Raw genomic sequence first — 14,191 nt, forward strand, 5'->3', positions numbered from 1 at the left:
CGCCCATTTTTTGCTTAGTCTTTTGCTTGGTTCACATCGATCAACTTAGGACCCCATAGTATATATCTTTGTTTTGTACTATTGTTAGGTTATTTTTTACTCTGACTTTATATCAGATCCACCACTTTGTAACTTTCGGGTCTCATAGGTCATTATGGCCTTTTGAAGACGTTAATATAACATTTCATTTCATCTCTCTCTCTCTCTCTCTCTCTCTCTCTCTCTCTCTCTCTCTCTCTCTCTCTCTCTCTCTCTCTCTCTCTCTCTCTATATATATATATATATATATATATATATATATATATATATATATGAATAAACAAACATATATATACTCTCTCTCTCTCTCTCTCTCTCTCTCTCTCTCTCTCTCTCTCTCTCTCTCTCTCTCTCTCTCTCTCTCTCTCTCTCTCATGTCATCCCCAACCTCACCTATGGCAACAAGCAAACTCAAATATATGCTTCACTCCAAACGAATTTCCATCATTGAATTGGAAATGAAAGCATGGAGAAAAGAGATGGAAGATTGGAGGAACGCGAAGACCGTTTTCCTCCGAGAAAATGAAGAAAAGGAGAAGAGGTGGAAGGACGAGAAGGATCATCTTCTCAACAAGATCGCCACGTTGGAGAATAGCATTTTGGACCTCCACAAAGAAGTGTTGGAAACACGGCCAAAAAATGGGCTTGAAGAGGGGGAATTTCAGCCCTCTTTGAGGGAAGAAATTGACAACATCAATGAGGAGAAGAAGTCATGGGCCGCGGTCATATCCGAAACGCAAAAGAAAGTAGAGGAGGCCGAAAAATGGATTGAGGTTGCCAAGAAAGGGAAAGGTAAGGAAGCTCCTTGTACACCCACTCTTATCAACATGACCCTCGAAGAGGAACAAAGAAGGAGGGTGCGGGCTCTACATGTGAGGGTAACCGGCCTCAAGGACATAAACAATGTGGAAAAAGAGGTCACAAGCCTCACATCAATGATGGGGGTGGAGAAGCCTTCACACACAAAGGCATGGAGAGTGGGCAAGAAGAGTGAGGGCCCCGGAGAATCTTCAAAGGAAAGAGCTCTCATAGTACGCTTCCCTTCATTGGAAGAGAAGAAGGAATTCTTGAGGAAGAGACCTACTCTCAAGAAGACAGGTATTTTCTTAGGCGATGACCTCACTCTCTCACAACTTGCGCATATGAGAGAAGTAATGCCCGAGATTCAAGCGGCAAGGGAGAAGGGAAAGATGGCCTTTTACAGAGATGGTCGGGTGGTGATTGTAGAGCGGCGCTCTACATGACGGTGCGAGACCTATGGGACCACATTGAGGATGGCGACTTGGAATTGTAATGGGTCTATGAGGTTGGATGTTGGTGCCTTTGAGGACAGTTTCAGAGACAAGGACATTGTTTTCTTTTCAGAGACTCACCAGGCCCCTGGCCAACTGTTGCCACATGTGGTGGGATACAAATGGGAGACAGCCCACAGAACAGTCACGAGATCTGAGCATGGGAGTAGAGGTTCAGGAGGAGTAGCGATGTTGTTTAGGGAGGAGCTACAGCCACTACTACATATTGTACGGAGAGATGATCAGGCTAGATACATGTGGGTGAGGCTGAGAGCTGACACAGGTCGATTTCTATATATTGCTATATGTTACTTCCCCCCCAGTACGTCAGTATATGCTGTATCCAGAGGGCAGTCGCCTTTCTCAATTCTAGATGATGATATATGGGAGTTTTCTAGGGATGGTGATATCATCCTCCTAGGAGACTTCAATGCTCGAACGGGCAACTGTCAGACAGTCTTCTACGACACTTCAGATGAGATGCTTAGAGAGTTGGATGTGGGTGAGCTGGGGTTTGACAGATGCTCACATGACACAGAGCAGATTGAGTATGGGAGATACCTCACGGAGATGACGACTACACATGGGCTAGCCATACTTAATGGCTTACAGCGGTTTCCTGGAGCAGCAGGCTTCACATGCTTTCCACACAGACATGGGGCCAGTACAGTGGACTATGTTATGACACAGCCGAGCTTTATTCCTTGTATTCAGGATTTCACAGTGAGAGCCAGACCAGTGGGCGTAGCAGTGGATCATGCTCTCTTGACACTGTCCGTATCTTTTCAGTTTAGTACAGCCCAGAAATCAGGAGGCAGGTCACACACCCGTTATACATTTACACCAGAGACTGACTCGGTTTATACAGAGGCGATCTGGGATCGTCGATGCACAGTTGCTCCAGGCCTCTCAGTAGAGGAGTGCACTACTTTACTGACTGAGACACTACATGATGCAACATCAGAGGCATACCCACACACTCAACCGGATCGGAGGCGACATTCTGGGAGCATGCCCCAGAATAGTTGGTATGATGAGGAGTGCAGAGAGATGAGAGCCCAGCTTCAGAGGGATCTTCATTTAGGAGTCATCACCTACAGACAGTCGCGGATTGCTTTCCGGCGCCTTGTGCGAAAGAAGAAACGAGCTTACCTGGCCCAGATGGAGCGAGACTTGTATCAGTTGTTCTTAAGTAGAGACTCAAGCGAGGCATGGCGACTCTTCCATGAGCACTCCCCTCCCCCAGTGATTACTTCTCCTGATGTGTGGGGCCAGTATGCGACATCGTTATATACGGTTCCTGGGCAGGATCCCCTTCCAGATCCTACAAAGCCATGTCCACCTACGAGCACCTTCTTTACCACTGAGATGGTAAAGAGAGCCATTGACAGGATGAGGACCAGGAGGGCTTACGATCATGACGGTCTAGTAGCGGAGCACTTTATACATGCTAGGGATATGCTGATGGAGGTTCTTGCAGTGTTGTTCAATCGTGCCATGTGTGAGGGATTACCTGAGACTTGGAGGTTGTCTACTATTGTGCCTATATTCAAGGCAGGTGATCCTACAGAGCCTGGAAATTACCGCACTATTATGGTTGGACACACACTGGCACGATTGTATGCATCCATTATTGAGCAGCAGTTGAGTAACTGGGCAGAGGGTGAGGGTGTACGGGCAAAGGGACAGGCAGGTTTCAAGAGGGGTTTCTCCACTCTTGACCATATTCTGACACTCAGAGCTATCATTGAGGAGGGCAGGTCACATGGGAGACGGATTTATTGTAGTTTTGTGGATTTCCGCAAAGCATTTGACATGGTACCGAGAGCTCGACTGATGCGCAGACTGCAGGAGATGGGGGTGCCCACAGTGTTGATTTGGGGGATTATGGCTTTATACAGACCAGTGATGTGACATGTACGCACCCCAGAGGGGATATCTGACTTAGTTCACTCCACTATCGGGGTGAAACAGGGTTGCCCATTGTCTCCTACTCTATTTGGTATGTATGTTGATGAGGTGTCTGATTACATTGACAGAGAGGGTGATAGAGGTGCCCAGCTGGCAGGGACGTGGATCCCATTGTTGTTATATGCTGATGATATTGTCTTGATCTCTGACTCACCAGAGGGTATGCAGCGACAGTTGGATGCATTACACAGTTTTGCAGAGGATAGTGGATTGTCTGTAAACCTTGGTAAAACCAAGGTCATGGTGTTTAACACCACACCGCAGTGGATCAGGAGATCGGCACCGACCTTCACGTATGGTCAAGAGATTGTGGAGTATACAGATGCATACACTTACCTTGGGATAGTCTTCACTGGGCCGAGGTTTTCTTTGGGGAGAGCAGCAGAGACTAGACTGACCAGAGCTTATGCGGCCTTGGGAGGCTTGGAGAGGATGTGTTCGCAGGTTCAGTTCCAGGAACCTCGGACAAAGTTATGGCTCTTTGATACTTTAGTAGCCTCAGCTATGATGTATGGGGTACAGGTATGGGGACCTTCTGTAGGCCAGGATGGTTGGAGACGTATGGAGAGGCCCTTGGTATCTATGATCTCCCGATTGATTAGAGCCAAGGCCTCCGTACCTCACGCGATCATTCGAGCAGAGCTAGCTGCCCCCCCCATGGAGATTGAGGCGCTTACCAGATCAGTGTCCTTTGTGCACAGCCTATGGGATACTACTAGAGACAGATATGCTAGACTGGCCCTTGAGTCTTCCAGACAGTTAGCTCTACAGGGGGACACTTCATGCTGGTATGCACAGATGACTTCATGGTTTCAGACGCATGGCTTCACCATGGACAGGTTGCCCCCTTTCCAGTATTCTCTTCAAGCACCCTCGTTGTCTCTTACACGGGTGGAGATCACTAGACTCATTCGTCAGGACCTGATCCAGCTCGACACCAGGAGGACATGGATAGAGCCGCCTCAGGAGTTGAGCACGAAGATGGCTTTCTATAGAGAGCATCTTCTCCACCTCACAGGAGATGGGTTTGTGATTCGACCCAGCTACATGGACACACATATGTCTCATGGTTTGCGTTGTGCCATTGGTCAGATACGCACATCCTCACATCAGCTCGAGATTGAGACTGGTAGATTCAGAGGGATACCAGCAGACAACAGGATATGCCGATTATGCCAGAGAGAGCCAGAGACAGAGTTGCACTACATATGTCATTGCACAGTGTTCTATGAGATACGGGGGCGTTTCCACAGCTTATTCAGAGAGGGTTTTGGTCCTCTATCTAGGGTCATGAGTTATGAGGATCAGAGATGTCTTGGACTATATCTACTTGAGTTACACAGGTATAGAGACACTTTACTGGGGAGAGCTAGAGAGAGGCAGTCCCAGAGACACATTACAGATTTCTTTTCACTAGATATGGGACACCCAGAGGAGCAGCCACCACTGCAGAGCTCGTCCCACACTCATTCGACCACTACTGGCACTCTCATCGACCGAGCATTGGAGCTACAGAGATACAGACGACCACGACTGAGGAGAGGAGCTACACAGCATCGACGGAGACTACAACAGAAGATTCGAGCCATACTCTCTCGACATCCAGAGTGCAGATGAGGATGGATCCTCACCATTTCTTCCATCTTTGTTTCACACACTGTTACATCCAGTTTATCGGGTACCTATTGTATCAGCTGCTACACCCACGTAGTTTTAGATTGTAGTAGTAGTAGTAGTATTTTGTTCCACTTCTAGTTCTTTTCTAGTTCTTTTGTACCCAGACATGGTATTAGATTCACTATTTTGTAACTGATTGGTCTCATAGGTCATTTTGGCCTTTTGAAGACGTTAATATAACATTTCATTTCATTTCATTTCTCTCTCTCTCTCTCTCTCTCTCTCTCTCTCTCTCTCTCTCTCTCTCTCTCTCTCTCTCTCTCTCTCTCTCTCTCTCTCTCTCTCTCTCTCTCTCTCTCTCTCTCTCTCTCTCTCTCTCTCTCTCTCTCTCTCTCTCTCTCTCTCTCTCTCTCTCTCTCTCTCTATAAATAAACAAACATATATATATATATATAGAAAGAGAGAGTGAGAGAGAGGGGCAGACACGTACACACAAGGGACCTGCCAACAAATGTAATGTACTAAGCATCTTTGTCAGATTTGCATCAAATGCTTGTGGGAATGAACAGCAGAATAATTTTGGATACTCACCTAAACCGCACGCGTTTCAAATCTTTGCCACCTCCAGGTAAAGATGTAAATGTGATGTATACCCCAGGTTCATGTTGCTTCACCCATTCAGTCTCCACATGCTGCTGTGTAAGCTTACCATTCGCTAAGGATGTGCTCCCACCATTGGAGACATCTGCAGCCTTGCAGCTTGCTTCACCATCATCCAGTGGCCCTGTTGTTGCCACTCTAGCAGGAGTCCTTGAGACTCCCATATTCTTTTCAGTAATTTGACCATCCTCTGAGCTTTTCAATGTGCCTGGCACAGCTGCATAGTTTACTCCCCCATGCAGTGCATCAACCATAGTGTCTGCTTCTGCATTTTCCACAACCCTCAGCATGAGATTGTGAGGAGAGATGGTCCTTTGTGGTAAATGAAGAGCTCCATTGGGTGTTGCATAGGGGCTAGTAGCTCCATTGGAATCAAAGTCTCGAACAATACGAATGGTTGGATTCCCAGCATACTTTTGATCATGAAAGCAGATGCCCTCGACCTCCGGTGTCCCAAGAGAATCAAAATTTACCGTCTGTGTAGCATCTAACAGTGGGGATAGAGGTGTGACAGTCCCCCCATTACTATCATGCACTTGTGCAGGTAGCTTTTCTGCCAAATCTTTCAGCTGCACGAGTACCATACACTCAAACTAAGTCCGAGCCCTGGACAAGGGAAGAAAGAAACAAAAAAATACATGCTTAACATACCTGTACTGTTAGGCATCTTATAACTTCTTTAGCAGCTTTGCATTTTGCAGATTCCTCTGCAGCAACTGAATTTGCAATTTGCAGTTCCTTGGCAACTTGTTGAAGTTGCACTTCTTGAGACTCACAACGTTGAGTGAGAGAGTCAACCTGCAATGTCCATATTTAGCAATTTCTATTACTCTTGCAAAGCCAGAACCTTTTGTTACCCTAAGAGCATTACAATCACACAGTTCGATCAATTAAGTTACCTGTGCTTGCAGCTTCAATACATCTTGAGTCAAACTCTTGTTTGTCCTCTTCAAGTCCTCAAAAATAAATTCTGAAGACGCAAATCCAGATATGGTCTGAGTTGGAGTAGTAGAACGTGGGGGGCTTGATCTCCTTGACAAGGGTGACATAACTGATGCCAAACTCCTAGGAGGTGGAACAGATATTGGAGAAATAGGACGTTTATATGATGAAGAATCTGTGTCATAGAAGGGAGAGACACTGGCAGCACTTCTCAAGCTAGCCTCACTTGGGGCAGGTGAAACCCGCCTTAAGGATTCTGGCTTCTTTATGTGTTTAGAGTTAGAGGGAGATTTCTCTTCATAAATTTTAGACTGCTCGAGAGGGAGCCTAGGTAATGACAATTGCACCTTCAGCTGTTTTCCATCAGCTCTCTCAATTCTATCCTTTGATTCCAAAGATTGTTGCAAAGCATTATTTTTCCTTAAGCCTGATCCCTGGCAACTTATTCCGGCTTCGGCAGCCATTTTCAACTTGGCGTAGCAGGGATCACAAACACGGTAGGGCTTCTTCGGGCTAGGAGCTAATGTTGCTTTGGTGGCCTTCTTGCTACTGCAGGCATGGCAAAAGACATGCCCACAATTATAACAGTTGTGTCTTTTTCTGGTGAATCCAAAAGAAAAGCGACATCCCGAGCAGACCGACTGATCTGCTCCTGAAAGCCACTTATGTAAACAAACAGCGGCAGTAAAACTTGAGCCACAAGAGATGCTTTTGACTTGCTTATCTTTTAGTGCTTCAACTAAGGTGGGAGCATGCCTGTCTAGAACATCGCCATGGCCAAGTCTTCCATTAGCACCCTTACCCCAAGTGTAGACTTCTGTTTTTGATGTCAGTACAGCCACATGATGTGACCCACAGGCTATCTCCTCCACAAACGCTTCCCACAGCTTACCTTCTACAAGTAGAGGATATTGTCCAGTGGCATGGGGATCCCCTAACTGGCCGTAAACTGGGCTTCCCATTGTAAACACGGTACCCGAAGTGGTTAGAGCAACGGTCAGGCTGTGACCGCAAACCACTTGGCGAAAATCGTAATCCACAAGAGCAGCCACACAAGTAGGGACAGATTTCAATTCCTTGTCACCATGTCCAAGGCGTCCTTTATCTGCATCACCCCATGTGAAAAGCTTTCCAGAAGGACAAGCATTAGCATCAGAATAAGCCATGATTACTTCCACCACTGCGGCTGTGTGCCAAACTCCACAAGCTACTCTGACTGTTTTCAGCCCTTTTAAAGATTCTATTTCTTTGGGGAAAGAAGTACTGACCCTGTCCCCATGTCCAAGAGCGCCAAAAGTTCCGTCACCAAAGGTGAAGAGCTGCCCGGCAGATGTAATGAGTGCAGTATGCCAGGGACCACAAGCAACACTTGAAATCCTTATGCCTTCGGCAAGGTGCACTCTTCTGGGCATCCAATGACTAAAATCATTACCTTGCCCAAGCAGGCCAAAACTGCGCGTACCATCCCCCCATGTATAGAGGTCTCCACTGAGAGTTATTGCACAAGTGTGATATTCCCCACAAGCAACTTGCTCTACACAGGTATTCACCAAAGTTTCCACAAGCTGTGGATGAGCCACGTCTGAATCAACCCCATGACCAAGTCTGCCACCTGATTCTTGCCCCCAACAAAAAACTTCTCCTTGCCTACTTACTAGTGCTGCATGGTGTCTACCACACGCAATATTGTGAACATCGAGTACTACAGCTGATTCTAGATGCTTTGGTAATAAAGAGTCCATTTTCAACCCAGAACTGCTCTCAGCTCTGCAAGAACTGCCACCTAACAGCCCATCACCAAGACCTTCACCCCACATGTAAACATCACCTAAAGCCTCTCCATCATCATGCCCAGATCCATGACTTGAAGAGCTTATCATACTTGACAGGCTTACACGAAAAGCCTCTGAACTACTATCTTTAAACTGTGTCTTCAAAGTATCTGACACTGAATCTAAGTCCCCTGAATCTCCCAGTAGACTTGCTTCCGGATAACTCTTCCTAGACTCCAACGAATTAGAAGTGGCTAATGAGTAAGTCTTCTCCAGCCCATGTTGAGGAGGGCTTCCATATGTAAATCTGAAAGTATCCCCAAGATCCTAAAACAAATGACAGCATCACAAAGTTCATTCAAACAGTATTAGCATCATGCCAGCTTCTTTAAGTAACCAATTAGCTACCTGTTGCAGACTGCTACCAGTCATAGACCCACCACCACCACCTATATACTTTTTACGCATGTGGCTGATAGGGCTGTTCCCATCAGAAGACATTGCTCCATCACTTTTTGTATCTACCCGTAATTTGTGTGACTGACCACCATTTATTAGAGCTTTTAAACCAACAAACCACAACTCTGCCTGTTCCTTGTCTTTGCAAACCTGCATACAGACAATCACAAAAAGACAACATACTGGCATGAATAAGCCATGCTGGCATTAACTAATAAAAAAAGAACCAGCAAACCAAGTGCTCTTACAAGATCAAGGGATTGCTCATCGTGTCCAAAAATAAGAGAGAAGGATTGGTACTCTTTTTCTGGAGTTGGATTTCGGTGAAAGTTAGCCTGAAAAGTAACAAACTTATCACATTTCTTATTTGCCTCAGTAAACTGCCACATGTACAGAACAGAGAATTGGTGAACAACAGAAGTAATGGGCTCATATTACAGTGCGTTGGCCCGGTATGATTCGGGACACGGCGCTTAAGCTTAGCTGATTCTCTTCTTTCCCTGACAGCCATATCAGCATCCTTTCATCCTGCAAACCACAACGCCATGATTCAATAGGAATATCCGTGGTGTAAACAAAAACAATACCAGCCACCTCTTTGCTTCCCTCCTATGAGTGTGGACCTAGTACCTCGCTTCTTTTTATTGTACTTTGTAACTTTGTCCCCTTTTTCTGAATGGAGCTAACCAGGTATGTATATCATGACTGTTTTCCCAGAGCGTTCGCCACTGCATCCCCCACACCCCCCCTCCCCCCCTTTTTCCTTTCAGAGTTTAGCTCTAGTACAGTGGCCCAGACAAGACACTACTAGCATGAAACAACCCCTGTTAATGACTCAATAACAAGACCGCAGAAATCTACCAAAGACACAAGGAAATCCTCCTCTGAAAAATCCCACGAGTAACCAACGGCAAACACCACTAGGACAGCCAAAATGGGTAAACCACAATCCACATCAAGAATGCCAACCATATTGAAGGTCTTGAACCTGGAAAAACTTTCAAAGAGAGCCAAAGCAACTTCCAAAATCATCTTCAAAATAGCATGACAAGAAGATGACCAATATAAAATCTTATAAAAGCATCTTCAAACAACACGACAAGATGATGTGAGCTAGCCTCGAATAGGCAAATTCAGCACTATAGGACAAGGCTAGATGAAAAAGAGAGAAACCCACCCATGACCACAAACCGCACTTTTAAATCAAAAGCTACCCCAAATATGAAACCAAAACAAGCAAAAAAGCAAATGCCAACCATTCAACCACACCCCTCACAAGCAAGCAAGCAAACACTCACACCCACACCCACAAGCCCAAGCAGAACATAGCAAGAAACACAAGCAATTTAGACCAAAGAAAAAAAAGCACACGCAACAAACAAGCAGACAAACAACTAACAAGGAAACATTGAAAGCTAGAGCCTTGCTAGAAAGCAAATAATCCGGAAAAGAATTAAATGAGACCACTCGCCATAATATGAGTTACAATTGGCACACACGCTGTCGGGAGATGTGTTCGAAACGTAAGCCGGGTAGGGCGGGGCCTCTGGCTGTGAGGTGTGAGAGAGAGAGAACAATAGACACTGACAGCTCTGGCAATCACCGTAATTAACAATAAATTGAGTTAAAACTTTGATCCTTAGCCAAGGCGGACTGTTAACAGCACCATCACTTGGATCATCTGATAACTAGGAGTTTAAGCTCCCGTTTTACAAGATTAACCGGGCTGTTAACGACACCAAGATTTACCAAGATGAGTATTCAAGTTTAAATTGAGGAAGATGATGCAAATATCCTCCGTGTTGGTCTTCCTTCTTTGGCTGCCTTCAATTGCTGTCCACCTGCTTTACGAGCTTAACTCTCCTCTTTCTGCTTTAATTGCCCTTAAGAGCTTAGCAACTTTCTCCCTACAGTGTTCTCTGGTTGACTAATCTTGTCCTTGGTGCTTTCTCTTTCCTAGCTTAAGAGAGAGGAAGAGGGTTTCCCTGCTTTAGGCCTTTTGTTGTGCCTTCTCCCCTTTTACTAGGTCGAAAAATACTTGCTTATGCAAATCCCCTTTGGTGTCATCCTGCCTTCTTGCTTCAAGGTCCCTAGGGGGAGAGAGAGATCTCGATTCTTCTCTCCTCCCTTCCGAGTTCCTTCTTCCTTTCGTTATGCTCCCCTCTACCTTCGTTCCTTCTCATGCCACAACCAACTCCTTCGAGAGAGAGAAAGCACCTTGTTTCCATGCTTAACTCCGAGAACGAGAGAGAGAGAGAGAGAGAGAGAGAGAGTCACAAGACGGGCACCACATCATAGTAACAGAGAATGGCCGTTTTCAAGTCTCCGTTCCCCGTTCCCATTCCAAGTTCCCGTTCCGAATCCCCGTTCCATGTTTCAAACGTGAGTACCCGTAACAGGGAATGGCATTTTGTTCCGCGTTCCCGTTCTGTTTTCCCGTTCCCTGGTAACTATGCACCACGTGCCAATAGAAAAGAACACAATGAACAAACTTTTAACGCTTCAATAACAACTGAATTGAAAGAAAGAGACGACACCGGACACGGAGTGGCGAAAATCCACCCCAGAGAGTATTGGCCCCAAACCTTGGCGCCCCTTTCGATATCTCTTTATATTGCATCAACACAGTACAAGCCGGTACTCCAGACTCTGCACCTTCTCTAGGAAGCATCCCAGAGAATGAGCCCTAACCTCATATTAAAAGGCCCTTGGCCTAAAAAGCAGTTTACAGTAAAAAGCCTTTAAACTTAAAAGCATCTAGTCCAAAAGCAAAGCCAAAAAGCTGCCAACGTAAATCACGAAAGTCCGTACATTTTGCCACGTCCTCAGCCAATGCAAGATGAGGAAGTCCGTACAACCTGCCACGTCATCATGCCAGCGCAATTTCCGAAAATCTACCACGTCATCAGTTTTTGCGTGTGTGCGGGTCCTACTTTATTTTAATCCTTTGTCACTTGGGGCCCCATCGGACGGGGTCCCCATAAGTTGGGAGGACTTCTTCTATTACTTGTTCTTCTTAAGGTTTAGGCCCCTCGGCCGGCATCTGTAAGTTGACTCCATTCTTTAGGCTTTGACACGTCAGCAGTTTGTTACATCTCCCCTTCTTAAAAGAGAGTATCGTCCGCAATTATAGCATATCTGCAAAACAACTCAAGTTAGCTCAATTTCCGAGGGTCATTCTGAGGGACAATCAATTTGCTCTTTTTATTAAGAAGTTAGCTTCTCCTTTTTGCTCTTTTAACTTCTCCTTTCGGCTGTTTTTATCAAGGAGATAGCTTTTCCTTTCAGTTCTTTTGATCAAGGAGTTAGCTTCTCCTTTCGTCCAGATCGGAACTCTTGATATTCCGGCATAGTAAAATTAGCCATCACACCCACACCGTACTAATCTACCACAAGTGTCTTGATGCACTAAACAATTACATACCGAGGCAATCTCATCCAATTAGGAATATTCAGTAGCTGGCACATCACAATGCAACACAAATGCTTACATATGCATGTTACAAGACATAGAAACATAAAGTCGCCGATGAACACTCCCTCCGCAAATAACCATCCAGGCCTAGGCCATGAGCTGTTCAACGCCTCCCTCATCACTCCTCCCACAAATAACCTAAAAAGGTCCGGGCCATGAGATATAGAGGTCTTTTACAACCAAACGCCCCCCAGACCGCAACCTGCATTGTTTGGAGGTGCTGAGAGTAACCACTGCTCAGACTTCTTAATACTCCCCCCGTAAATAACCATGCACGTCTGGGCCATGAGTAACAACAACAATACTCCCCCCGTAAATAACCATGCACGTCTGGGCCATGAGTAACAACAACAATACTCCCCCCGTAAATAACCACAAGGGTGCGGGCCATGAGTAAAAACAATACTTTTCAATCATTCAATACTCCCCCGCAAATAACCACAAGGGTCCAAGCCATGAATATGAACAAGCATTCTCAAACATCTTTTCTCACTACTACACCCGGGAGTAAAATCACCAATCACTGAAACCATTATTAAAACTAGAGTCAAACAATTCAAATCGGCACCAAGACAAGTTCACAACAGATACCATCCATTTCAAACAGATTCCAAACAAGATCGCCAAACAAGATCAAACAGAAGTCAAACTTAAAAGCAATCTCGACATCAGTCCAGCTCAAAAAGTCGATTGACTTTCCATCCTGGAACCTGCACCAAAAATTAGGGTTAGGTTCATTCCGTAAGGTCGTAGCCGAGCACAGCATGGTCCATCAGCTCTTGGACAAACAATGTTTCTTTGGCGGCAATGGTAGTCCCAAGATAGCAATCACACTCGACCTCCAAGGTCATCTGCTCGTGAAGAGACATCTACTAAGAGATGTCACGAAATTTCAACTTATAATCTGCTAGGGTTTCAGTGGCAAGCATTTCAGGATACCCCACTCTGCCAGAAGTCGCACTCCCAAGGAGGATGTCAGAAACCATATAACTTCGGGCAAAAAAAAAATCTTGAAAGCTTGCCACGTACTTTGAGTATGCTGCTTGGTAGCTGTAGACATCAACATCTGCATGGCACTACTTCTGAGAAAAACAGTGACTTGAAACAAATCTGGATCCTTCTCTTGCAAGTGATCTTAATTGGCTTATGCCCTGTAAGACATGAGCGGTGAAGACGGGAGAGCGCCCGATGCGCGATGAAGTAAGGGTGGGAGTGGCTAATAAGTCCGAATTGGAGGGCGAAGATCCCGCAAATAAAATTCCAATAGCTCTGTCTGCTCTTTTGTAGGACCGGTATGCTTTCAGAAAAACATACGCCTGATGCTCTGATACCACTGTCACAAGACGAGCACCACGTGCCAATAGAAAAGAACAAATTGAACAAACTTTTAACACTTCAATAACAACTTAATTGAAAGAGAGAGACGACACGCGACACTAAGGGGCGGAATTCCACCCCAGAGAGTATTGGCCCCAAACCTTGGCGCCCCTTTCGGTATTTCTTTAGATTGCATCAACACAGTACAAGTCGGTACTCCAGACTCTGCACCTTCTCCAGGAAGCATCCCAGAGAATGAGCCCTAACCTCATAATTAAAGGCCCTTGGCCTAAAAAGCAGTTTACAGTAAAAAGCCTTCAAACTTAAAAGCATCTGGTCCAAAAGCAAAGCCAGAAAGCTGCCAGCGTAAATCACGAAAATCCGTACAGCCTACCACGTCATCAACCAACGCAAAACGCAGATATCCGTACAACCTGCCACGTCATCATGCCAGCGAAATTTTTGAAAAATCTACCACGTCATCAATTTTTGCATGTGCGGGTTCTGCTTTATTTTAATCCTTTATGTCACTTGGGCCCCCATCGAACGGGGTCCCCATAAGTTGGGAGGACTTCTTCTGTTACTTGTTCTTACGGTTTAGGCCCCTCAGCCGGCATCTATAAGATGGCTCCATTCTTTAGGCTTTG

At 45.6% G+C, this 14,191-nt stretch overlaps 1 protein-coding gene across 1 annotated transcript in view; it reads right to left on the reverse strand.

Annotated features, from left to right (window-relative positions):
* The window catches only part of LOC147432278 (PH, RCC1 and FYVE domains-containing protein 1-like), a 77,723-nt gene that overhangs the window by 34,342 nt on the left and 29,190 nt on the right, over positions 1 to 14,191 (reverse strand). The window contains exons 3-8 of the mRNA XM_086492241.1: positions 9,191 to 9,280; positions 9,001 to 9,087; positions 8,702 to 8,902; positions 6,479 to 8,620; positions 6,231 to 6,377; positions 5,511 to 6,148 (exon numbers count right to left, since the gene is read on the reverse strand). Of these exons, the coding sequence (XP_086348367.1) occupies positions 5,511 to 6,148; positions 6,231 to 6,377; positions 6,479 to 8,620; positions 8,702 to 8,902; positions 9,001 to 9,087; positions 9,191 to 9,280 (3,305 nt within the window). The remainder of the gene's footprint in view (positions 1 to 5,510; positions 6,149 to 6,230; positions 6,378 to 6,478; positions 8,621 to 8,701; positions 8,903 to 9,000; positions 9,088 to 9,190; positions 9,281 to 14,191) is intronic.

The sequence above is a fragment of the Adiantum capillus-veneris genome, chromosome 20, assembly GCF_014529385.1.
Source record: "Adiantum capillus-veneris isolate H3 chromosome 20, ASM1452938v2, whole genome shotgun sequence".
Lineage (NCBI taxonomy): Eukaryota > Viridiplantae > Streptophyta > Polypodiopsida > Polypodiales > Pteridaceae > Adiantum > Adiantum capillus-veneris.